The 24,232-nt window shown below is 37.9% G+C and overlaps 2 protein-coding genes across 2 annotated transcripts; one reads left to right on the forward strand and one right to left on the reverse strand.

The window, feature by feature from the left end:
* Positions 1-669: 669 nt before the first annotated feature.
* Positions 670-16,912, forward strand: LOC109054056 (valine--tRNA ligase-like). Its single transcript, XM_042740559.1, has 31 exons — positions 670-811; positions 1,441-1,785; positions 1,998-2,141; positions 2,991-3,195; positions 3,369-3,484; positions 3,598-3,673; positions 3,745-3,845; positions 4,631-4,758; positions 4,957-5,121; positions 5,242-5,323; positions 7,395-7,514; positions 8,632-8,740; positions 8,823-8,911; positions 8,995-9,085; positions 9,177-9,301; positions 9,418-9,521; positions 10,984-11,142; positions 11,218-11,308; positions 11,399-11,504; positions 11,613-11,683; positions 11,828-11,953; positions 12,111-12,215; positions 12,309-12,377; positions 12,478-12,556; positions 12,715-12,842; positions 12,970-13,125; positions 13,275-13,493; positions 13,995-14,106; positions 15,969-16,147; positions 16,471-16,620; positions 16,716-16,912. Exons 2-31 carry the CDS (start codon positions 1,441-1,443, stop codon positions 16,782-16,784), a joined length of 3,819 nt encoding a protein of 1,272 aa, XP_042596493.1. The 5' UTR covers positions 670-811; the 3' UTR covers positions 16,785-16,912.
* A 151-nt stretch (positions 16,913-17,063) lies between these two features.
* LOC109054051 (phosphatidylserine lipase ABHD16A-like) lies at positions 17,064-23,877 on the reverse strand. Its single transcript, XM_019071364.2, has 20 exons — positions 23,696-23,877; positions 22,762-22,818; positions 22,571-22,637; positions 21,741-21,827; positions 21,538-21,623; positions 21,376-21,449; positions 21,161-21,268; positions 20,934-21,048; positions 20,611-20,712; positions 20,452-20,515; positions 20,309-20,358; positions 20,048-20,171; positions 19,866-19,970; positions 19,707-19,770; positions 19,557-19,613; positions 19,396-19,458; positions 19,240-19,316; positions 18,097-18,195; positions 17,960-18,006; positions 17,064-17,660 (listed from the first exon to the last, which is right to left on the reverse strand). The coding sequence occupies exons 1-20, from the start codon at positions 23,795-23,797 to the stop codon at positions 17,577-17,579; spliced, it is 1,632 nt and encodes a 543-aa protein (XP_018926909.1). The 5' UTR covers positions 23,798-23,877; the 3' UTR covers positions 17,064-17,576.
* Positions 23,878-24,232: the final 355 nt, after the last annotated feature.

A 24,232-nucleotide genomic window follows, 5' to 3' on the forward strand; every position in this document is an offset into this window, starting at 1 on the left:
ACTTTTTCTTGTGAGGAGTTTTCGTAGATCTCTAAATATGATCATCCTTGTGTAAGAGACTCCCATCCTAAAATTTAAAAGGTACCTATAGGCCTAAAAATGATTTTTATAAAGACTCAATGATGCAAAACTAATATTATAAATGCCTAAAATATTACTTGGAAAATAGCTTAAAAACGTATTAGTTACATATATTTTTTTTAAAAAAAAATAGCTTACTGTATTGTTAGATGTATTTACTGTATTTATTTGCTTAGGCCTACTTCATGAATTATCTACTTATTTATCTGAACATATTTTTATTTATTTGATTATTTACTCATTTATTTATTTATTTATTTTAATCTTATTTGTATTATTTAGCTATTTTTACTTTTTTACACTGTTTTCCCCCTCGCACTCCTTTGCGGTCCCTAGTTTGAAAACCCTTGATTTAAAAAGATAAGATCGTTACAGAAAGGCGTATGATATTAAATGTGTAAATATAAAATTTGCTGTTCAAAATAATAAAGTCTAAAAGGTTGTCAATACTTTTATCTCTACAATCAAAATAACAAATAATGTTCTTTTTTGGCTACTTCTTTTCAGCGATCTTTCCACTGTTTAGTTCTCGTTTCCAGTGGCTTACGTCATAACTTTGAGTGTAATGTAGATCATAGCGCCTCTATCGGACACTGTAGTCTGTTACACATTTATTGCGTCAGACGGATGCGCTTTACGACCGGTTACATCCCTTTACGGCAGCGTTTATGAAGCATTGGGTCCTCTGCATGCTGGATTTAGGCTGACGTTTCCCCATTGCTGCCTACAGGTGAGTTACTAATGATATCCAGCAAGACTTTAACAGATACTGCCGAGTTTATGCTGATCGATACAACAGAAAGCTTGTGTGTTATATGTAATTTCTTGACTTTTGCAGTCATAGCTCTACAGAAATAAACAGATAATGCGTTTAGCCAGTTAGCCGGTCTATATTTACGTCAAAACACTCAAGTTATTATGCCAGCATTACGTTATAATATAAACAAAAAGATTACTGAGAAAAAGGGTTTGTCGCGATCTTAAAATTAATACAATTACTTAAGGGACTCTTAATTCACTGAGATCATTTTCTACATATGATCTGACAAGAGTATAGTGAAGTACAGTTTATATGTCATCTGCATTTAAAAAAAAGTGACGAGACTCGGGTAACAAAATTAAATATTTAAAAAAGCAAAAAAGTGTGATATGCAATAGTTGTAAATATGAATGTCTTAAAGGTGTTGTTACTTGACAAAGAATATTGACGCACATTATTTTAATACTTTTGCTTTCATTTCCGATGTATTAAATTAAGTTCATTTTAATTTAAGAGAGTTTTGCAAAATATAACTTTATTTTTCAAAAAAATAAAAAATAGAATTATTAACTGACGTGTGTCTCGTACCTCTCTGTCAGATGGACACTCTATACATTTCTTCCCACCCTGATGACTTCAGGAGTTTGCTGCCCTTGGTCGCCGCTGAATTCTGTCTATCTCCTCCACGAATTGTCCATGAGGACCCTCCGGCTGAGGTGGCCAGATCTCGTCCTGCAGTGGTCTTAGCTGGTTCGGGGGGCACTGTGCTCACCGGTGCTAATGCTGTGAGCTGGTACTTGGCAGCAGCGGGCAACCGGACGGGCAGCGATAAGAAACAGGAGAGTCAGGTTTGGCAGTGGCTGAGCTTTGCTGAGAATGAGCTGATGCCGGTGGCCTGTGCTGTGACATTCCCTCTGCTGGGGATCATGGGGGTTGATAAGAAGGTATGTATTTGTCTGTACAGGCCCATATGTGATCAGAATGCATGATCACCTGATGCTCTGATTGTCAGTGTGTGTCATGTGTTGATTGATAGCCAGCGAAAAACACATTCCAAATACACAGCACCTTTTTCTTACACCTTTTTATTTTGCTAGAAAAAAATAAATTCTTTATTATTACTTTTGATGTAATATCAGTTGATCTTTCATTTTAGCTCCAGCAGAGTTCCAAAGCAGAGCTGCTGCGTGTTCTCAAAGCTCTAGATGAGACTTTAGCGCTGCGGACATTCCTTGTAGGAGAGGGTGTGACTTTGGCGGATATAGCTGTTGCTGTGGCAGCACTCCTGCCGTTTAAATATGTGAGTACACATATGTATGCTTGACCACTTTAACTCGTTTATTATAACAGGCTGTATTATTAAAAATATTTAAGATCTGTCATCATTTACTCATCATCATATTTCATGTCATTCCAGACCTGTATGTATTTCTTTCTTCTGTGCAATAAAGTAGACATTCTGAAGAATGTTCGAAGTGTTTTGGCGATACAATGAAAGTCATTGGAATCCGGAAACAATGTTGCATGCCATTGACTTTCATTGTATTGGCGAAAAGACATTTTTAATTTTTTGCTTAATAGAAGAATGTCAGGCAGGAAACGCACCCCCGATTAGTGTTATCTTAGTATTATTTTAAATACCTTCATAGTTAATTAATATTTTGAAAAAGGTTTTTAAAAATCCGTTTTAGTTTTAGTTAATTTGTGTGGTTTTGTATATAGATTTCTGTATATAGATTTGTTTATATATTACGGAGCCCTGCACATGACATGCATGAAAAAAATGTACCTCGATGTACTAAAAGGTGCACACGATTACTATTTAGTTCCCTTGATTTGCTAAATCATGCGCACGATTTACTAATTTATTCATTCATTTATTTTATTTTATTTTTTGCAATTTTAGTACTTCAATTTAAACTTATTTCAGTAAGATGCCAAGGGCAACATTTCTAATTTTCTAAAGTTTTTACTTGAACGTTTTTTTTGTGTGTGTAATATTTAGTTTATTTTAGCTTTATTTCAATTAATGAAAATGATTTTTAGTTTTAGTTCTATAATTATACAGGTATTACATTTATATTTAATTTGTTGTAATTGTTGTCAAATTGATTGATTCCTGATTATTAATATGTTTGTTTCCTTTGAAGCATTGGAGCCTGCAGACAGGAAGTCATTGGTGAATGTGACAAGATGGTATAATACTTGTGTGAACCAGCCACAGTTCCTGAAGGTGCTGGGTAAAATCTCACTGTGTGAGAAAATGGTGTCTGTGACACCCAAACCTAGCGCTGCTGTCAACGCCACAGCAGCTGCTGCTTCTGAAGCTACACCAGACGGCACACCTGCTAACGGTAAGGATGTGTGTGATTTAGGAATAGTGGTTTGTGTCTATTTTAAGATCATTATAAACTAATAGATTAAAACATCAGCTGATATGTTATGTAACTTCAGATTTTATCAGTCTGAATGGCTTTTAGGAGTTGTCTGAAGGATTTGTTTGTATCGGTTTCCTTGTTATTCTCAGGTCCTCCTAAAACAGAGGCTCAGCTGAAGAAAGAGGCCAAGAAGCGAGAAAAGATGGAAAAGTTTCAACAGAAGAAAGAGATGGAAGAGAAGAAGAAGACGCAGCCTCAGACGGAGGTAGAGTGATGATCTCAGCATCTTATTCTCTTAATAACACTGACACAAACGGAGATAGACAGACAGCTGAACTTGCCATATTGTATTGTTGCCACTTCTGTTCCCTCCAACAGAAGAAGGCCAAACCTGAGAAGAAGGAACTGGGTGTGATCACCTACAACATCCCCACGCCGCCTGGAGAGAAAAAAGGTGCGTTTTTTGCTTCCATTAGCAGTAATTGTATTTTTCAAATGTGTCATGTAACGTCTTATGTGTTTCAGATGTCTTGAGTCCTCTGCCTGATTCTTACAGTCCTCAGTATGTGGAAGCGGCCTGGTACTCCTGGTGGGAGAAACAGGGTTTCTTCAAGCCTGAATATGGGGTATGACATAAAAATAATCAAAAGTATTTTGGTTCATCCTGAGACACTGTAGGTACACTATCATTCAATAGTTTGGGGTCAGTTAGAGTGACAAAAGAAATTAGTATTTTTATTCAGCAAGGAAAGATTAAATGGATTGTTCACCCCAAAATTTTAATTCTGTCATTAATTACTCACCCTAGTGGCGTTCAAACCCGTAAAACCGTTCATCTTCAGAACACAAATTAAGATATTTTTGATGCATTCCGAGAGCTCTCTGACCCTCCATAGACAGCAAGTATCTTTAAGCCGGACTCACACTACAGGAATTTTAAAATCCTAACCTATTATGAAATCTTCCCTGAAATCTTAAACATGCACTTAAACATGATTATCATGCCAGAGGGAGCGCCTGTTTTGTAGTCGCACATTACTATTATGAAAGTGCTGATGTAATCATAGATTTAAAATCCTAAATATCAAACATGTTTGATATTAATCGGGGCAGCCCGATTTGTGTGCTGGCACATTGGGAGGTGCAAGATTCGATATGTGAACACCTCACATTACTTGAAAATCTGCGCCGAACATAGGGATCGGCTGAGGTGCTCAACAAGATTTTAGCTCCGATTCTATAGTAATAATATAGTAATAATATTGCACAATATTTCTGTATTTGAGAAAATAAACACAGCCCTTGGTGAGCATGAAAGACTTATTTTAAAAACATTTTTAAAAATCCTACCGACCCCAAACTTTTGAATGGTACTAGTGTACATTTTTTTGAACTATATTTCTGCTTCCAGAGGAAGAATGTGAGTGAGCCAAACCCACGTGGAGTGTTCATGATGTGTATTCCTCCACCTAATGTAACCGGATCCCTCCACCTTGGTCATGCCTTGACCAATGCTATTCAGGATTGCCTGACAAGATGGTAACCACTCATAATTGTTATAAATTTTAGTGTTAAGCCATAATATTAACTTCGTTATGTTGTAATTAAAAGATAGGCATATTATTGTTAATAAAGCATAGGCCCAATATCATAAATTACAGTTGAAGAGTGAGCTATGACATCATGTGTCAAAAGTAATGATGTGTGTAATGGGTTTGCTTTTGTGTGATGGTGCAGGCACAGGATGAGAGGAGAGACCACACTGTGGAATCCCGGATGTGATCACGCTGGTATCGCCACACAGGTGGTGGTGGAGAAGAAACTGATGAGAGAGCGAAAGATGACCAGACATGATCTCGGGAGAGAGAACTTCATCCAGGAGGTCTGGAAGTGGAAGAACGAGTGAGTGTGAGAGGTTGAGCAGAATTCCGGAATGGAGATTGATAATTCCATTAGATCTATAAATAATGAATTTAGCTCCAATTATATGAACACATTTCTCTTCCTTTCGGTGTTGAACAGAAAGGGAGATCGCATCTATCACCAGCTGAAGAAGCTGGGTTCTTCTCTGGACTGGGACAGAGCTTGTTTTACCATGGATGATGTGAGTACAGTGCTCAAAACCCAAACATGCCTTGGTATGCACTGTAATGAAACAATTCAGGTGTTAAATGACATCTGGAAAGTCTGGTTGTTGTTAACAAGTCAAGTCAAGTCTCCTTTATTTATATAGCGCTTTAAACAAAAAGTTTGCGTCAAAGCAACTGAACAACATTAATTAGGAAAAAAGTGCGTCAATAATGCAAAATGACAGTTAAAGGCAGTTCATCATTGAATTCAGTGATGTCATCATCTCAGTTCAGTTTAAATAGTATCTGTGAAATCATTTGCAATCAAGTCAACGATATCGCTGTAAATGAAGTGTCCCCAACTAAGCAAGCCAGAGGCGACAGTGTCAAGGAACCAAAACTCCATCGGTGACAGAATAGAGAAAAAAACCTTGGGAGAAACCAGGCTCAGTTGGGGGGCCAGTTCTCCTCTGGCCAGACGAAACCAGCAGTTCAATTCCAGGCTGCAGCAAAGTCAGATTGTGCAGAAGAATCATCTGTTTCCTGTGGTCTTGTCCCGGTGGTCGTCTGAGACAAGGTCTTTACAGGGGATCTGTCTCTGGGGCTCTAGTTGTCCTGGTCTCCGCTGTCTTTCAGGGCTGTAGAGGTCCTTTCTAGGTGCTGATCCACCATCTGGTCTGGATACGTACTGGATCCTGCAGTGGACTGCAGTGACCCTCTGACTTGGATACAGACTGAATCTGGTGGCTACGGTGACCTCGGAATAAGAGAGAAACAGACTAATATTAGCGTAGATGCCATTCTTCTAATGATGTAGCAAGTACATCGGGTGTTATAAGAAGTGTTCCCGGTTCCGGTTTACCTAATTAATGCAGCCTAAAAATCCTTTAACGGATTTGGATATTAGAAGCTTATTAGTGTGTTATGTGTAAACCAGGTTAAAGAGATGGGTCTTTAATCTAGATGGGTCTTTAATCTAGAGTGTGTCTGCCTCCCGAACAATGTTAGGTAGGTTATTCCAGAGTTTAGGCGCTAAATTAGAAAAGGATCTGCCGCCCGCAGTTGATTTTGATATTCTAGGTATTATCAAATTGGCTGAGTTTTGACAGAGCAGCCATCAAGTCTTAGACAGCTTTCTAGGTTATTACATGCAGAGCTTTTAGGTCCTATAATTAACACAACTGTTTTTTCAGAATTTAGCAGTAAGAAATTACTCGTCATCCAGTTTTTTTATGTCGACTATGCATTTCGTTCACACAACTCTTTAATGTTATTTTTAGTGATCTCCGACTGGCGAAGTCGAACATCATTAGCGCCGGCGTGAATAACAATCTTACTGTATTTACGTTTAGCCCTTTTAAATTTGCCGAGATGTCAGGCGCTCTGGCTCCCGGTAAACATTGGACTATGGTGGCTGGTGTCTCTATATTCACGTTCCGTACAATAGAATCGCCAGTAACTAGAGCGCTTTCATCAGGTTTCTCAGTGGGTGCATCACTGAGTGGGGAGAACCTGTTTAATGTTTTGATCGGAACAGAAGAGCTGTGTTTTGACCTGCGACTATGCCGCCTCACAGTCACCCAGTTGCTATGCTGCAGAGGCGCTGTTACAGGACTCCCTGAGCTAGACGCATCCAAAGCCGTATCTAGAGCCCTCACATTCTTACTGTCCTCAATTAAAGTTTGGATGTGTGTCTCTAATTCTGAAATCTTCTCTGTCAGCCTAACTATTTCCCTGCATTTATCACATGTGAATCCCTCGTCACCGACAGAGATTGATAAACTATACATGGCACGAATGGAAACACTAATGACAAGCTAACAAGTGCTAACCCGATGCAGGTGCATTGCACTCACGGATTTAAAATAAAAGTGAACGATCAAATTAATCAGATTAGATTGATAGATAATATCAGAAATATGGTGGGAATTAAGTTATATTTTATCACTTTAAACAATAGAGAGTGATAGTAAGATAAAGATTCTACAGAAAAACAAAGCTACACAGAGCTACGATCACAAAACCTGTGTTGCGCTACTTAGCATTTAAGTGTCATTAATTAATGATGGCTAGTCCATAATCATGTGTAATATTATCTGCTTGCAGAAACTGTCATATGCGGTGCAGGAAGCTTTTGTACGTATGCATGAGGAGGGTGTGATCTACAGGAGCAAGAGACTCGTCAACTGGTCCTGCACCCTCAACTCTGCCATCTCTGACATAGAAGTATGTTCATATCTGCATGCAAACTTTGACATTTCAGTGTTAGTCACTCCCATCTGTGATTAAATGAGTGGGAAAACTCATCCACTGCCACTAACATTCAGAAAGTTTGGGGTTTGTAAGATTTTTTTTAATATACTTAAAACAAGTCTCTAATGCTCACCAGGACCTCATTTATGTGGTAAACTACAGTAAAACATTCTTTCTGTTTAAAAATAGTATTGTGAAATATTATTAATTTAATAGTTTTACTGTTTTAATATACATTAAATGTAATGTATTCTTGTGATGGCAAAGCTGGATTTTAAGGAGAGAAATCTTTTGTAGCATTATAATTTTCTTTACTGTCACTTGTGATCCATTTAGTGGGATAGTTCACCCAAAAATGAAAACTCTGTCATCAATTACTCACTCTCATGTCGTTCCAAACCCATAAGACCTTCATTCATCATCGGAACACAAATTAAGATATTTTTGATGAAATCCGAGAGCTTTCTGACTCTCTATAGACAGCAACACAACTAACATGTTCAAGGCCCAGAAAGGTAGTAAGGACATTGTTAAAATAGTCCATGTGACATCAGTGGTTCAACCGTAATGTTATGAAGATTCAAGAATACCTTTTGTTTGCTAATTACTTGGTAACTAATTTCACCCAACACTGGTCTTTAACACCTTTCTGGGCCTCTAACATGTCAGTTGTGTTGCTGTGTATGCAGGGTCAGAAAGCACTTGGATTTGATCAAAAATATCTTAATTTGTGTTCTGAAGATGAACGAAGGTCTTACGGGTTTGGAACAACTTTGGGGTGAGTAATTAATGACAGAACTAACCCTTTAAAGCATCCTTGCTAAATAAAAATATTAATTTCATTCAGAGCTCAAACTATTAAAAGGCAGTGTAAGTGACTCAGCAACAATGTTTTGTTTTGGAAAACTTTCCTAAAATTGATCCCAACACACAAGTAAAACTCGCCAGTGTAGCTTTTAGATGTTGTAGCTTTAGTTGAAAACAATATCCATCAGTTTTCACAACAGCTTAAGTTTATGTGGAAAAGTGGCTGATGACTGAAATGACAGTCTCTTTATACTGAGGTCACGTGATGAGTTTTGTGTTCCAGGTCGATAAAAAGGAGCTGACAGGGCGAACTCTTCTTCCTGTGCCAGGTTATAAAGAGAAGGTTGAGTTTGGAGTGCTGGTGTCCTTCTCTTACAAGGTTGAAGGATCAGGTGAGAGTTGAGGCTGGAGAATTGAGGTGAGATGCACCGAGGAGATGTACAGATGTGTTTAAAATGAAATGTTCTCCTGCAGATGAGGAGGTGGTGGTGGCCACCACCCGTATTGAGACGATGCTTGGAGACACAGCTGTTGCCGTCCACCCTGAAGACTCCAGATATCAGGTGACACAAAAGTTTTCTTCTCAAAACTCTGTTTATCTGAAAATATTTGAGTCGAGTTAACTGAAAGCTTTTTTTCTGTGCAGCATCTCAAAGGAAAGATGGTTGTTCACCCATTCTGTGACAGAAAGATGCCCATTGTGTTTGATGATTTTGTGGATATGAACTTTGGAACAGGTAATAAATGTTTCAAGGACAGAAAGTTATTTTCTGTAAGACTGTCTTTGTCTGGGCCGTGTTTAGTCTACAATATGGTGTCATCGTTCAGGTGCTGTGAAGATCACTCCTGCTCATGATCATAATGATTATGAGGTGGGAGAGAGACACAAACTGACCTTCATCAACATCCTAGATGAAAATGGCCTCCTCATCAATGTTCCTCCTCCATTCCTGGTAGGCACACACATACTGTGATATATTTTACCCTGTTTACACCAGGTATTTTAATAAACATGACAGTAGACTGATTCATTGTTCTTTGAATAATCTGCATTTCTCTGGTGTTTTAGGGAATGAAGCGCTTTGAGGCGAGGAAAGCTGTGCTCCAGGCTCTGAAAGACTTAGGCCAGTTTAAGGAGGTCAAAGACAATCCCATGGTGGTGCCTGTCTGCAGGTTAGACACTGAGTCCCACTTAACTCCTAAATATTCAGCCGTTTTAGACTAGTGGATCATCTTGTCTGATAGGGTTGTGGACAGAAGTGAAAAATCTACGCTGAAAGCAAAAATTTATTTTTAATCACCCCATGCACCTCAGTGGTCATGGATGGGTATGTACTCTAGGACACAGTACAGCCAATGGAAATGAAAGTGTTCTGATGAACTGTCGTATAACTTACAAATCTTTATTTGCAGTTATTTGTAATAAAACAACATTATATTTAAAACATAAACTTGAAAAATAATAGTATTATTATAAAATTATTTTATAAGCAATGGGATATAAAGTGACAACCAAACATGTAGTTTATGACCAGTTATGAACTGTAGGTGTGCAAGTGCCTCCTGGTGGAATAACAGAGAGGAACAATGAAAGATTCACAGTTGAAAATGAAAAATATAAATAAAAATAAAATTATTTTTTTTAAAGAGGAAGCAATAATCAATTTTTTTAAACTTTTAAAAAGTGCATTAAGGCTGTCATTCAGCAACAAATTACACTTCACCAGTTTATTTAACAAAGTACTCCAACCCAAATGCTATACACAAAAAAAATGCCTAACAAAGTACTCCAACCCAAATACTATACACAGGTTTTATTTTTAATTAAAAACAACAGCAAAACATGCTACTTTCAAAAGTTCAGGGTCAGTGAGATTAAAAACAGCAATATAGTGATTTAAAATTTAAATGTACTGCTTTTTAATATATTCTAAAATGTAATTTTTTTCTGTGATGTCAGCTAATTTTCTGCAGTCTTCAGTGCCATATGATCCTTCAGAAATCATTCTAATATGCTGATTAAGGGTCAAAATCATTGTTGTTATCAATTTTGGAAACAGTTGTGTTGCCTTATATCTATGTGGAAACTGAGATAGGTTTGTTTTTGTTTTTTCAAATTCTTTGGTAAATATAGAAAGTTAAAAATTTTAACATTATTTTTATTTATAAATATCTATATTGCTACTTTTGATTGGGTTAATGCATCCTTGCTGAATAAAATATTAATTTCTTTCAAAGAATCTTACTGACCCCAAACTTTTAAACGGTTGTGTGTAATTGTGTTTAGTTTAGCGAAATAAGTAGAGTAGACTTGGCTTTTAATTAAAAATATTTAATTTCCCTTTTTTGTCTGAACATCAGAATATGGTATTTTGGTACTAATTCATCTGCTTTATAAAAGCTAGCCAGATCATGCAGAGGCCAACATGGACAGGTTGCCTGACATCTGTACACCATAAACAAAACTACACAAAAAATTCAAACCGTTCTATAATTATTGCAAATTCATAAGTTTTAATTTATGAATAATGTATTCCAGTTTATTAATAATTTATTTAAATGCCATCTAATCCTGGAATAGACATAACAGCTGTTATATTAACATGTATAAAGGTTTTGAGCATGTGTTTCTCAGCCGTTCGAAGGACATAGTGGAGCCTCTTCTGAAGCCTCAGTGGTACGTGGACTGCAAAGGGATGGGAAAGCAGGCCGCAGATGTTGTTAGAAACGGAGAGCTCAAGATCATCCCTGACCACCACCTCAAAACCTGGTTCAACTGGATGGACAACATCAGGTGACCCGTCTATCTCAGCCCAGCTGTTCTCTGCTGGAGTGTTTTCTGTGTGTGGTAACGCTTTTTGGGTTTCAGGGACTGGTGCATCTCACGGCAGTTGTGGTGGGGTCACAGGATACCAGCGTACTTTGTGACTGTGAATGATCCGTCAATCAAACCAGGCGAGGTGAGCACAGCCAAATGCAGCTTGCAGTATGTGACCTGGATACACACAGATGTGACATGGATACACAAAGATGTTGTTGTCTATGCTTAGGATGTGGACGGACATTATTGGGTCAGTGGGAGATCAGAGGAGGAAGCCAGAGAAAAAGCTGCCAAACGCTTCAATGTCACTGCAGACAAAATCTCTCTGCGCCAGGGTACGAGTCTTACCTACAACTGAGTCGAACTTTGTCGTTTTATCCTCCTGTTTTGTTTGTCAGTATTTACCCCCTGGCATTAATAAAGCATCTTCGTCTGTGTTTCAGATGAGGATGTGTTGGACACTTGGTTCTCTTCAGGGATCTTCCCCTTCTCCATCTTTGGCTGGCCCACTGAGGTCAGATATTAATACAGCAACACACACACACACACACACACACACACACACACACACACACACACAAACATGTGACAAAATATGTCATATTTTCAATACCTAGACTTACTGATTATGTAATTTTGCAATATATGTGCTTGTTAGTCAGAGGATCTGAGAGTCTTCTACCCAGGCACACTGTTAGAGACGGGCCATGATATCCTGTTCTTCTGGGTGGCTCGTATGGTCATGATGGGCCTCAAACTCACTGGAAAACTACCTTTCAAAGAGGTGGGTGTGTTTTATATTAAATATCTTCTATATTTTATTTTTGGCGCTCCTGGAGTGGGTGTCTGTCAGACTGCAGAACTTGCTCTCAGATGTATCAAGCTGTGTCACTGCAGTCAAAGCTAGACTAACTTGTGTTTCCTAACGCGTGTTTGTTCAGGTGTACCTGCATGCAGTGGTACGGGACGCCCATGGCAGGAAAATGAGCAAGTCTCTCGGTAACGTCATCGACCCTCTGGATGTCATCACTGGCATTTCACTGGAGGTACATAAGCAACAACAGCTCTTGCAGCAACACCACGTGGCTACATAAGGTGTTATTGCGCAAAATGAATTTGAGGTGTGTTTGTGTGTGTAGGGTCTTCATGCTCAGCTAATAGAAAGCAATCTTGACCCTCTGGAGATTGAGAAGGCCAAACAGGGACAGGTAAAATCCAGTTTCTTTAGATTTCTTGAAATCGCTTGTTATTGTACCCTTAGCTGCTGCAATGCGTTTCTATTATATTCTGTTTGTGTCCCCTCTGTAGAAATCCGACTATCCCAGTGGAATTCCAGAATGCGGGACTGATGCGCTCAGATTTGCTCTGTGTGCTTACACCAGTCAAGGTAAAAAATGTTACAGTATTAGACAAATAGTAGTTTACACAATGTTATGAATGTGTGAATTTATTAGTGTACTTAATAAATATAGCATCAAAGCGCCTTTTAGGTGAGTTTTAGATAAAGTACACGGTTACATAAAGTATTTTGTGCTTTTTTTCCAGGCCGAGACATTAATCTGGATGTAAACAGGATTCTGGGATACAGGCACTTCTGTAACAAGCTGTGGAATGCAGTGAAGTTTGCCATGAGGACTCTGGGAGAGGGATTTGTGCCCTGGGAGAAAGCTCAGGTGAGAGAGATAGATGGAGGATGTGTCAGGACATGCTAACTATGTTCACTGCTTGCAAACAGATACTCTGTGGTGTATTGTGGGTTGATTTCCTTCTCTGTTTAACACGTGATACTGTGTCTCTCAGCTGTGTGGCAATGAAAGTGTATCTGACCGCTGGATTCTGTCCCGTCTGAGCGCAGCAGTAGCGCTGTGCGATGGTGGATTTCAGGCCTATGATTTTCCCACAATCACCACTGCCATCTACAGCTTCTGGCTGTATGAGCTCTGCGACGTCTATCTGGTAATGAATTCACACGTTTGCGTTTGACCTGCTCATTGGTATAATACATGATGCACATTTCTAAATAAGATGTTATCCAATAAGATTTTTGTAGGGGAATTTGTTAAATTTGAGAGTTTTTTTTTTTTTTTTTTTTTTTGCCGTTGTAGGAAAGCGTGAAGCCGGTGTTGAGCATGACAGACTCAGAGGGACAAAAGCAAGCGGACATCTGCAGACAGACTCTCTACACCTGTTTGGAGGTGGGACTCCGCCTCCTGTCTCCCCTCATGCCTTTTGTGACTGAAGAGCTCTTCCAGCGGTTGCCAAGAAGACATTCTCAGGACAGCCCTTCCAGCATCTGTGTCACACCTTACCCAGAAACATCAGAGGTGAGCAGAGGTCAAAGGTCAAGTGTAAGGGCAGTGTTTTCTAGTATCTAGGCTGGTAAAAATGTTATTCTATTCTAATAAAGAATGTCAGGACGCAGTCATCATGCTGTCTATGTGGAAACATCAGGTGGATTTGAGTGTGTAGTTAGTAGGAAGTCAGGACAGTGATGCATTCATGATGTCACCTACACATATCAAGTACTACTTGCTGGTAACTGTAACAAGAATTGTCTGGTCAGAAGAGGACAAAATCACTCAGAGAACCAGCCTAAATGACAAAAAAAAAAAAAATTAATCATGATATAGTCTTTGATGTCCCACTATAATGAGCTCTTTATAGAGTTTTATCCTGATCATTTTTCATCATTTATTGAGGCAATGCAGTGGAATGTGAAGGTGACTAGATTAGAAAGAACCTTTGGAACTTTAGAGTTTTAATGAAAAGAGAAATGCATTCTGTGGTGGTTTCTGGTGTAAATGGCGTGTTTTGTTTGTTTGTAGTTCTGTTGGCACAGCGAGGACATCGACCGCCAGATGGAGTTTGTCATGTCTGTGGTCAAAACCATCCGATCACTCAGGGCCGATTATAACCTGACCAAGACCCGCGCTGACTGTGAGACTTCACACAGTACACTGCACACTCATTTCAAACTGACTAGATTCAACTAGGGATGCACTGATCTGAAGCGTGGGTCAATATTGGTGTATGGACCATTTTAAACAGATCGATCTGATGTGACTGATCCAAATCCAATGCTGGATTGTCATAAAAAAATGAGTGCAATATTTGTTGGTTGTCATCTGATATTCATTTTTTTTATTAGTCAACAGATTTGATTGATTTTTAATTTTTTTTTTTTAGTGTCCTATTTTTAGTTTATTAAGACAAAATAGTATAGAATTTTAATAATGGCCATGTACATTACACCTCAAATTATTGGGGTTGGCAGTTTTTTTTAAATGCAGCAGAATATTATGAAATATTATTCCAGTTAAAAAAAGTTTTTTAATATATTTTAAAATATCATTTATTCCTATGATGGCAAAGCAGCCAATTCTCCAGTCTTCGGTGTCCTATGATCCTTCAGAAATCATTTTAATATGCTGATTTGCTGCTCAAGAAACATTTCTGATTATCAGTGTTGAAAACAGTTCTCCTGCTTAAAGGGATAGTTTATTATTTAATTTTTTTTTGTTTTTGGAAAAAAACTTCCTATTGATCAAAGAATCCTACAAAAATGTATCATGTTTTCAACAAAAAAAGATATTAAAGGGATAGTTCGCCCAAAAAAGGAAATTCTGTCATTAATTACTCACCCTCATGTCGTTCCAAACCCGTTAGACCTTCGTTCATCTTTAAATTAATTAAGATATTTTTAATGCATTCTGAGAGCTCTTTGACTCTTCATAGACATCAATGTAATTAACACGATCAATGTCTAGAAACGTAGCAAGGAAATCGGTAAAATAATGTGACATCAGGGGTTCAACTGTAATTTTACGAAGCTACAAGATTACTTTTTTTACATGAAGAAAACAGAAATAATGACTTTATTCAACAATTCGTCATCTCCGCGTCGCCATTTTGGAGAGTATCCACTGAATGCAAACCGCGTATGCTGTTCTGTGTCAGCTGCGCCACGCAGATACGTTTTCTGTTTATTTACGCTTTGATTTGAACGAAAACAACGTATCCATGTGGTGCAGCTGACACAAAACAGCATATGCTGCTTGCATTCAGTGGATACTCTCCAAAATGGCACAAGGGTGACGCAGAGACAACATTGTTTAATAAAGTTGTTATTTCTGTTTTCTTTGCATACAAAAAGTATTCTCGTAGCTTCGTAAAATTACCGCTGATGTCACATGGATTATTTTACTGATCTCCTTGCTATGTTTCTGGACGTTGATCGTGTAATTTACATTGTTGTCTATGGGAGGGTCAGAGAGCTCTCGGATTTCATCAAAAATATCTTAATTTGTGTTCTGAAGGTGAACTAAGGTCTTACGGGTTTTGGAACGACATGAGGGTGAGTAATTAATGACAGAATTTTCATTTTTGAGTGAACTATCCCTTTAATATCTTTTTTTGTTGAAAACATGATACATTTTTGTAGGATTCTTTGATCAATAGAAAGTTTTTTTCTAAAAATAAAAATGATCATAGTAATATATAAGAAAATATAATGCATTATTTTGAAATATATTTAAAGGTATTTTAATATATTTTTATTTTAATGTAATATAAACATGTTGCACAACAGTTGTGTAATTCATGAGCTTCATTACAGAATCACAAGAGACAAAAGTTGGTGCATCCCTAGTCTCAATATTACCCATATCACACACACGTTGAGGTTTACACACAACCTACTGACCATATGGTATTAATGTACAAGAACCTTACAATCTTTGTATGATTTCAGATTTTTATTAGCAGATGTGTAACTCGCAGCTGTTTTGTCTCTGTGTCAGGTTATCTGCAGTGCATAGACTCTGATACTGCTGCTCTGGTCCAGACATACAGTCTTCAGATCCAGACGCTGTCTTACTCTCAGGCTATTCACCCGGTTGTGGGGGGGGACAGCACTATCCCACAAGGCTGTGCGGTGGCCATCGCCTCAGATAAATGCACTGTTCACCTCATGCTGAAGGTAAAAGTCTTCAAGTATGTTGTTTCATGACGAAAGCATTATGACTTGCACTAATACACTTGAAGGAGTTTTATTCTGGTTGTCATAATCCCACCACAGCTGCCAAACACATTCATTAATTTAATCAACTGGAAATGAGGAGATAAAGTGAATTTAAATTCGATTCTCTAAAAATAACATCAACACGTTCTCAGCACCCAATCATCTGGTTTGGCATTGTGTCAAGAATTAATTTCCCCCTCCTACAGCGTCACATTTCAATGAGTGTAATGAGCTTTCTGTCTGTAAACATGCCAGTTTCTAAATCCTTTTCTGCAAATCAGGGTTTGATTGATCTGGAAAAGGAGGTCACTAAACTGACCGCGAAGAAAGGGGAGCTGGAGAAACAGATGGAAAAGATGAAGGAAAAGATGGCCAAGAATGACTACAAGGAGAAAGTTCCTGTTAAAGTGCAGGAGGCAGATGCTGAGAAGGTAAGTGGAAAGGAAATGTGGGAAATGGTCTTAAATTACAGCTTTCTGCAGTTGCTTGTCTTGAAGAAAAGTGCAACATATTGTTTTCTTTCCAGCTGAGGCAGAATGAAACAGAACTGCAAAAAGTGAAGGAAGCCATCGAGAACTTCAGAAAGATGATGTAACATCTCATCATGTTCAGAATTTTTCCATTCAGATTCTTTTGTTCTCTCTGTTTAATGTACGTCAGTCCTGCTTACTGAACAATAATGTGAGGAAGCTTGAATAAACATCAACCTTTGATGGAAAATTATGAATTATGAAAGTTTAATTGTATTAAAGTCACCAAGCTCACTATATATGCATACATACACAAATGTATATAAACTGTTCATAAAGTTAACAATATACAGCATATCAGCAATGCTTGTTTACAATTTCAAAAAACAACTATACCATTTCAATTTAGCTTTCAAATAAGAAACTTTTATTTTGTCAACCACAAATAATGACATGATTGAAGACATAGAGGAACCCAAGCAAAAAAAAGCATCCCCTGGTTTTATTTTATATTCATATGTAATATAACATTCAGAACGTTATTTTTCGATACGATTTGTTCGTAATTACAGTGCTCCACAAAACAGAGGATAAAGATGAATACACACTGAGAAAGAGGCAAGCGATCTTTGAGTCCCGTCACTGAGAGTCTCTCAAAAGACACAAACGCCACGACAGTGACGCAAACCTGAGCATCAACACTTTCTGATCTTCATGTTAAATACCCACTGCGATGGAAGCAGAGCACAACCAATCATTTAAAATGTCTCCATCAAACCATGCGAACAAACATAAACGAGTAACCCGGTCACATTTCAATTCTAAACGCCGCCCCACAGAACTGACTCAAATGAACCGGTGTGTGATTCCCTTTGACCTCTGACCTCCAGCGCTCTCTTCCTGTTAGTCTCAGTGCTCTACAGTTTCCAGGGAGGCCTGAACTCAGAAATAGGGAGTGGAGTGCAATGTGTCGTCTCAAAGTTTCGCATATACTTTCGTGCCTGAAAGAGAGGAAAGTCATGTTAGATTGGTGACCTTTAAACATTGTTCTATTATATATATATATATAAAAAAAAAAAAAAGAGAGAGAAAAAAAAAAAAAAAAAATATATATAAATATATATAAAAAGAGAGAGGAGAGAGAGAGAGAGAAGAGAGAGAGAGATAGAGAGAGAGAGAGAGAGAGAGAGAGAGAGAGAGAGAGAGAGAGAGAGAGAGAGAGAGAGAGAGAGAGAGAGAGAGAGAGAGAGAGAGTAGCATTTTTATTTACTGGGTATACTGTGTTCTTTTTGTAACATACCAAGAATAGAGCAAGCTGCCTTCTGCCCTCGAGTGTCATGTCTTCACCTGAAACAAAAGTATGAAGTCCTCATTTTTATCACACCAGCCAATTGAAGTTCTGGACGTGAGCATGGCTACTGTGTTTGAAGCACGTACCAACGCTCCAGGGGAACAGGGTCTCTCTGTCCGTCTGATAGGACTGCAGCACAGACAAGCACCAATCATCATCCACCTCGTAGCCTGTGTACACAGATTCTGAGGAACAGAGGAAAAACATTCTGCTTAATAGAGCCAAATTAAACAGAGGAAGTAGAACAAACCCAGCTAGAAATTCTGGCTGATACTGACTACAATAATTCTTTTCATATTAGAGTTCATAACCAGTGCTATGGCCAATTGGCTAATTCAGTTTTTTTTTTCAACTTTCTTATGCCCAAATGATTATCCTCTTGCAAGGGAACGGTAAAAAGATTAAATTTATATTGTACAAAATTTAAATATAATAAATACATGAAATATTATCTGGATTTTTTTTAGTTTATATTAAACAGTCAATATCTGTTTTCTATCTACTATTACATGAAAGAAAATATGGCTGTCAACTTCATGAAATAACTGAGATTAATTTCATAATTTTTGACCAGTCTTTACAAAGCAAAATAAAACCGTAATGTCATAAATTCTGTATATTTTAACTGATATTACTTGTTCATTTTTACACTTTTCTAAACTTTTCCACAATGTGGCACCCAGTTTGAAAAAGCCTGTTAAAATAAATAAAAATACACTAAAACCATAAATCAGGGTTTTACATGCTACATTTCAGGCATATGCAACATAGTACAGAAAAGGAGAAATTAAATTTGAATTAGAAAAAATATATTAATTAATATACTCGACATCCGATATTAAGGAAGAAAAATTATGTTATTATTTTACATAAAATATTATTTTTCGATAATGACCAAGAGAATAAAAATGAATTAGTTAATATTATTATTCATTTTAACAATAAGATTAATAATCTATATTACCTATATCCACGTGCAGTGCATATCCACAAATTTTATGATGCTACGAAAATCTTTTTTGTGTGCAAAGAAAACAAAAATAACAACATGGACTATTTTAACGATGTCCTTACGACCTTTTTGGGCCTTGAATGTGGTAGCTGCATTGCTGTCTACGCAGGGTCAGAAAGCTCTCGGATTTCATCAAAAATATCTTCATTTGTGTTCTGAAGCTGAACGAAGGTCTTTTCATTTTTGGGTGAACTACTATAAAACTATAAAAGCACACCTTCTTCAATCGGTGTCCCTGCTGCGAGCCACTGCCTGACTGCCCTGAGAGCATCCTCTGTCATGACTTTAGGATACCTGAGAGACACAGAGAAAGAGATGAAACCAACCGCCAGAGCAGAACCAGAGGAAGCAGTTAGTGTGATTTGTGTCTGACCTGTACTGGAGTAGTTTGAGCAACAGGTCATTCCCTCTGTTAGACATGATGTCTTCTGGACCCCTGTATCAAAACACAATACATGCCATGTCAACATCAACAACAATTCACGTTTGCCTCCGCAAGCATCCATGTGTTCGTCTGTGTCCTGGATGACTCACGTGGTGGTGATGATTTCATCTTTGGTTCTTCTGATTAATAACACTGGTCCCTGGTACCTGAAATGAGAGCAAACATATTTCGATGAAGCTCATACTGTTAACTTTTTGTTTTTACTATTAATTAAATAAATCATAATAAAGGTGACTAACTTGCAGAGCTGTTCAGCGTTGTTCAGGTTCATGTACTGCCTCACTGTACGGGTGACCAAGGGCCCTGCGGAATGGAAACAAACACACATTCATTCATTTATTTTTTTGGGTCACTCTTTAGAGATAACTGTGTAGAGATGAAAAGAATAAAACACTCACTCCAGCTGTCAGGCATGACCTTTAGCGCAAGTGGTAAAAGGTCATCAAATGAGGCATCTAGAACTAGAGCTCGGATCTCTGGGTAAGACATCACAGCCCAACTGGCTAAAATAGAGCAGCACATTAAGAGCGGAAACAAACGAATCAGTGATTGGCTGTTTGGCTGGTGTGGGATTGTTTACCTGTGAAGCCCCCTATTGACCAGGCGTACACAATAATGTCACTCAGCTGGAAGCCCAGTTTGTGCACGGCAAACTGAATGACAACATCCATCGCATTGGCCTCGTTTTGAGGAAGTGGAACTCCCTGAAAAAGTAGAGGAGAAAAAAGGTTTGAGGTTTCCATCCTTTTTACATTTTAGAAGAAACACATACAAATACTACATTACTTGTGTCAATAATCGTGTGCTGTTACGCCAAGGTCAGTGTGACGAACAGACTTACTGTACTGCCGCCAAACCCTGGGTGATTCCAGCCCAGCACTGAATATCCACCTGTAAACACAAGAGAGGAAACAGTTTGACATGCATCTAGTGCTTTAATGTTAAAAAAACAGAACTCAGACACACTGAGCTGCAAACATTTACCGTCCAGTGGTGTGTTCATGCAGCCGACCTCATAGAATCCTGCGTTTCCTTCACAGCAGATCACCTGTGATGCACATCATATCAGCACTGGAAAGTGGCTAAAGGTAATATGTTCTTTCCGTGAAGCTCCTCTAGTATGGTTTCTATAAACATTCTTACTAGAGTTTTTCCGGCTTGTCCTCCATCTTTCCTCCGGTCCACAAACATGGTGTCAATCTCATTCCCATCACACGCCACCAGTTTGTTCCGCTGACCGTCATACTGAACATAAACACAAATAATTGATGAATTTCCATATACACTATATACTGTTCGAATTTTGGAGTCAGTGTGATTTTTTTTTTAAATCAAATAAATGAGTTTAAAAATGATTTAACAAAGATTGCACTCATAAAATTCACATACAAGATAATTTTTTCCATTACCATGTGAGAAGTTATAATGTTTGAATGTGTTGAACAGTAGTATGGGTCTGCACTTACCTCTTCTACGAGTCTGGCCTGGCCCTGCTGTAACATGGGTCTCATGGCCTTCTGCAGCAGACCCAGTGAACCCGGGTACAGCATCCTCCGGCCGAACGAGTGCACTATCAGATAACTACACACACATACACATATGAGAATCTACTGCATGCTGCTGACCTCTAATCTAAACCTATGTATCTGTACAACCCTAACAATAAAGTAAATGTATTATAACACACTCTTACCTTAAGATGTGACATGGTAGTGTGCGAACTGAATTTAGCACACTGTCTGCTGCTCCTCTGTGTTTCGGCTCCGGCCTCAGCAGGGACACGCCACCTTTAGACAGCTTCCTGCAGACAGAGGAAGTGCAACAACATGCACACATCTCAAGAGTTAGCCGATGACACTCCTCTAAAACTCAAAGACTAAGAGAAAGAGAGAAACGAGCTTTACTTACGGACTACTGACTTCTTTCCAGCTGAAATCTACAGGCCAGTGTTTGAAGTCGAAGTCAAAACATGCAAGTTTTTTCTGAATGGGATAGAATCCATATTCATTTAATGGACTCATTAAAGCAAAGCTCCATGGGAATGTTCCTATGGCACTGCTGCGGTCTCACCTTGTTGTTAGGAGTGTGGTCCCTCCTGGTTTCCTCCAGTATGGAGATGAACTGAACGTACTCTGGGTTTCTCCAGCGTCCCCAACCTAACAACAGCACAGCGGTAAAAACACAAACAAGCACAAATCATGTTCGTTTACAACATGTACAAATATCAACTACAAAAGTATGGTAATTTAACAGACAAAGTAAAATATTGTCACCTCTCAGACAGGCCACTCCTATCAGACAGACCAGTGCTGTGCCAACATACTGACTGAGAGGAGCCAGCTTACTGCTGCAGATGTACCCTACGACACATTAATCATCTCTGATCAACAGCACACAATACCTCACCACATCACTTATAAATATTATTCAATATTCAACATGAATGGCCAGAGGTGAAAGAGTCATGCAAACTGAAATAGTTTTGAAATGCTACCATTACATTCCATCATTTTTTCATCATCATCATCATCATCAATGTTTGTGGTTGTGATAGCTGTTATGGATGTGTTATCACAGTCTTCATATAAATTAGACTTTAATAATACCTCATTTTCACTATGTTTAGGTAAAAACTACACATAAACCTTGCTAATGTTATTTGTATGCTTTATGATTTAACATGAAACTACAGTATTTGAATTGCATTGTATGCACCTTAATATTACACTTGCGCCATAAAATCTTCGATTCAGCTATTCGAACGCTCAAATTAAACAAGATCATACCTTAGTCATGAAATAAAGGAGCTCATTCAGTACAGCTCATTCACAAGCTGAATATCAGTGCTCTTCAGGTCTAAAACCTCTTATGAACCAGACTAAAAATACATAGAGCACTACTGTGAGAGCATTAGCCTGTGACTCATATTATACGATTACACCTGCTGAATGAACCAATCAACAACTGCTTATGTAATAATATTAAGATCTGCATGCAGAAATGCACTTTTTTTTGGTATATTATTTACAGTGCTGTCAAATGATATGATTTTAACACATAAAAAACAGGTTTGTGGTTATATGACGCTGTATTTGTATTTTACCTTTCCTGTAGAGATAACAGAGGAGCAGTGGAGAACTGTAGTAGGACAGAGACCACAGCACTGAGGCCTGAAGGACAACACATGACAGTGATTTAACTTCACATTACAAAACCTTTAGGCTGTTTCTTTTTTTAACATTTGGTCACTACACCAACTGCAGGGAAATGTGCAATGAAACTGTGATCACATACCCAACCGAGGATGCTGTCTGTGTGTCTCTCCAAACCTCTGGGCTGATAATTCCAGCCCTACATAAGATAAAGAAATGCCAGATGTATCTTTACAAAAGTTGGTGACCATAGTTTCTATATTTCTTAATACCACAGATATTTTTAGAAAAAACCTGTGGTCACTTGGTATTAGATACAGACCAAAAACAGGTTAGAGCAATATTCTCGTATATCTACTCTTCAAAGGTTCACTGTAATTTCTTTCACATAAAAACCATTCATAACTCACATAATCACATGAAAATAAATGTTTTCATTTATATCTCATGACTACATACCAACTAGTGGACTCTCGTAGTAGTACTAGAGCATCATTACTGATGCTGTTATTCTTATTGTTATAAAAAGACAAAATCCATAGTGTTTTTACAGTTGTAGTCTAATGGTTATACTATTTATTTCGACACAATTTGGCTACAGTTGAATATCTGTGAAGTATATGTATAAATAATGTAATTAGAACTAAAAGTAATCAAACAGAAACAAGGGAAAAAATGACTAGACATGAAAACATTTAGATAAATATAGATGGTTACAAAAATATCCGTCAGTCTCTATTTAGTTTTAGCCTATACAATGTCAAACAAACAAACATATAAATTATTTTTGAGGGAAAGCCTACAGTATAAACTACAGTAACGTTAGTAAAAACAAAAATGTGTATTTTAAAGGGTAGATTCATGTGTGAGACTACTGTTTCTCTGTGAAGAGGGTAAGAGAAGGATTACCACCATATTACTCATTATTCAGTTATTATTGCAACAGTCTGATACATAGCAATGATAAATGTCAGTAGCAAATAGCGCAATCATGCACTTCCGCACATTCTTGCGAGACTGCTCTCTGCAGTGTTTTGAGGCTATTACTCAGTCTAAAGGGGAAGTTAGAGTCGTACCCTGCGGGGCGGTCTGCCGTCAGTACGTGTCTGGTCCGGTGAGCGGTGGATCCGCTGTAGACTGGGCCCGAAAAGGCACCGGAGCCACATCCATCTGTCCATTCTCACCTCGGTGCTCGGTCAGGAACTACGGCGGCCTGCAAGGATCAGAAGTGCTACAGCAGCGAATGCGAAAAATCAAACCGCGTCACAGCCGCGGCATCGGTGTTCAGTGAACAAAAGATATGTTTTACGAAGAAATATAACAAAGAAAATTAATCAAATAAATACATAAGTGCTCCATAATAAAATAAATACATCAAAAAATGTTGCAAACTAAAGCTAAAATGGGATCATAGATAAGACTCAATTATTTGCTCACGTGTCTAATGTAGGCTATTTTTTTTTGCTGAAAAAGTAGTCCTTATATGTTTATTTTATGATATGTTAATTTAAATTTGACATTGAACAAACAGATGTATTATAAACAAATAATATTTTATAATAAATAAATGTATCATAAAAAAATTGTGTTTCAATCATAAACTGTATAAAAAT

Source organism: Cyprinus carpio, chromosome B16, assembly GCF_018340385.1.
Source record: "Cyprinus carpio isolate SPL01 chromosome B16, ASM1834038v1, whole genome shotgun sequence".
Classification (NCBI taxonomy): Eukaryota; Metazoa; Chordata; class Actinopteri; order Cypriniformes; family Cyprinidae; genus Cyprinus; species Cyprinus carpio.

What these genes read in the sequence shown, in the direction of transcription:
- LOC109054056 (XM_042740559.1), top strand. Translation starts at nt 1,441, where the DNA reads ATGGACACTCTATACATTTCTTCCCACCCTGATGACTTCAGGAGTTTG. An exon ending in CAGGATTGCCTGACAAGATG is followed by an intron (nt 4,759 to 4,956) that starts GTAACCACTCAT and finishes GTGATGGTGCAG; the next exon opens with GCACAGGATGAGAGGAGAGA. An exon ending in CAAAATCTCTCTGCGCCAGG is followed by an intron (nt 11,505 to 11,612) that starts GTACGAGTCTTA and finishes TCTGTGTTTCAG; the next exon opens with ATGAGGATGTGTTGGACACT.
- LOC109054051 (XM_019071364.2), bottom strand. Translation starts at nt 23,797, where the DNA reads ATGGACAGATGGATGTGGCTCCGGTGCCTTTTCGGGCCCAGTCTACAG. An exon ending in ACGGCAGACCGCCCCGCAGG is followed by an intron (nt 22,819 to 23,695) that starts GTACGACTCTAA and finishes TATCTTATGTAG; the next exon opens with GGCTGGAATTATCAGCCCAG. An exon ending in CCTGTTCCCCTGGAGCGTTG is followed by an intron (nt 18,007 to 18,096) that starts GTACGTGCTTCA and finishes CTTTTGTTTCAG; the next exon opens with GTGAAGACATGACACTCGAG.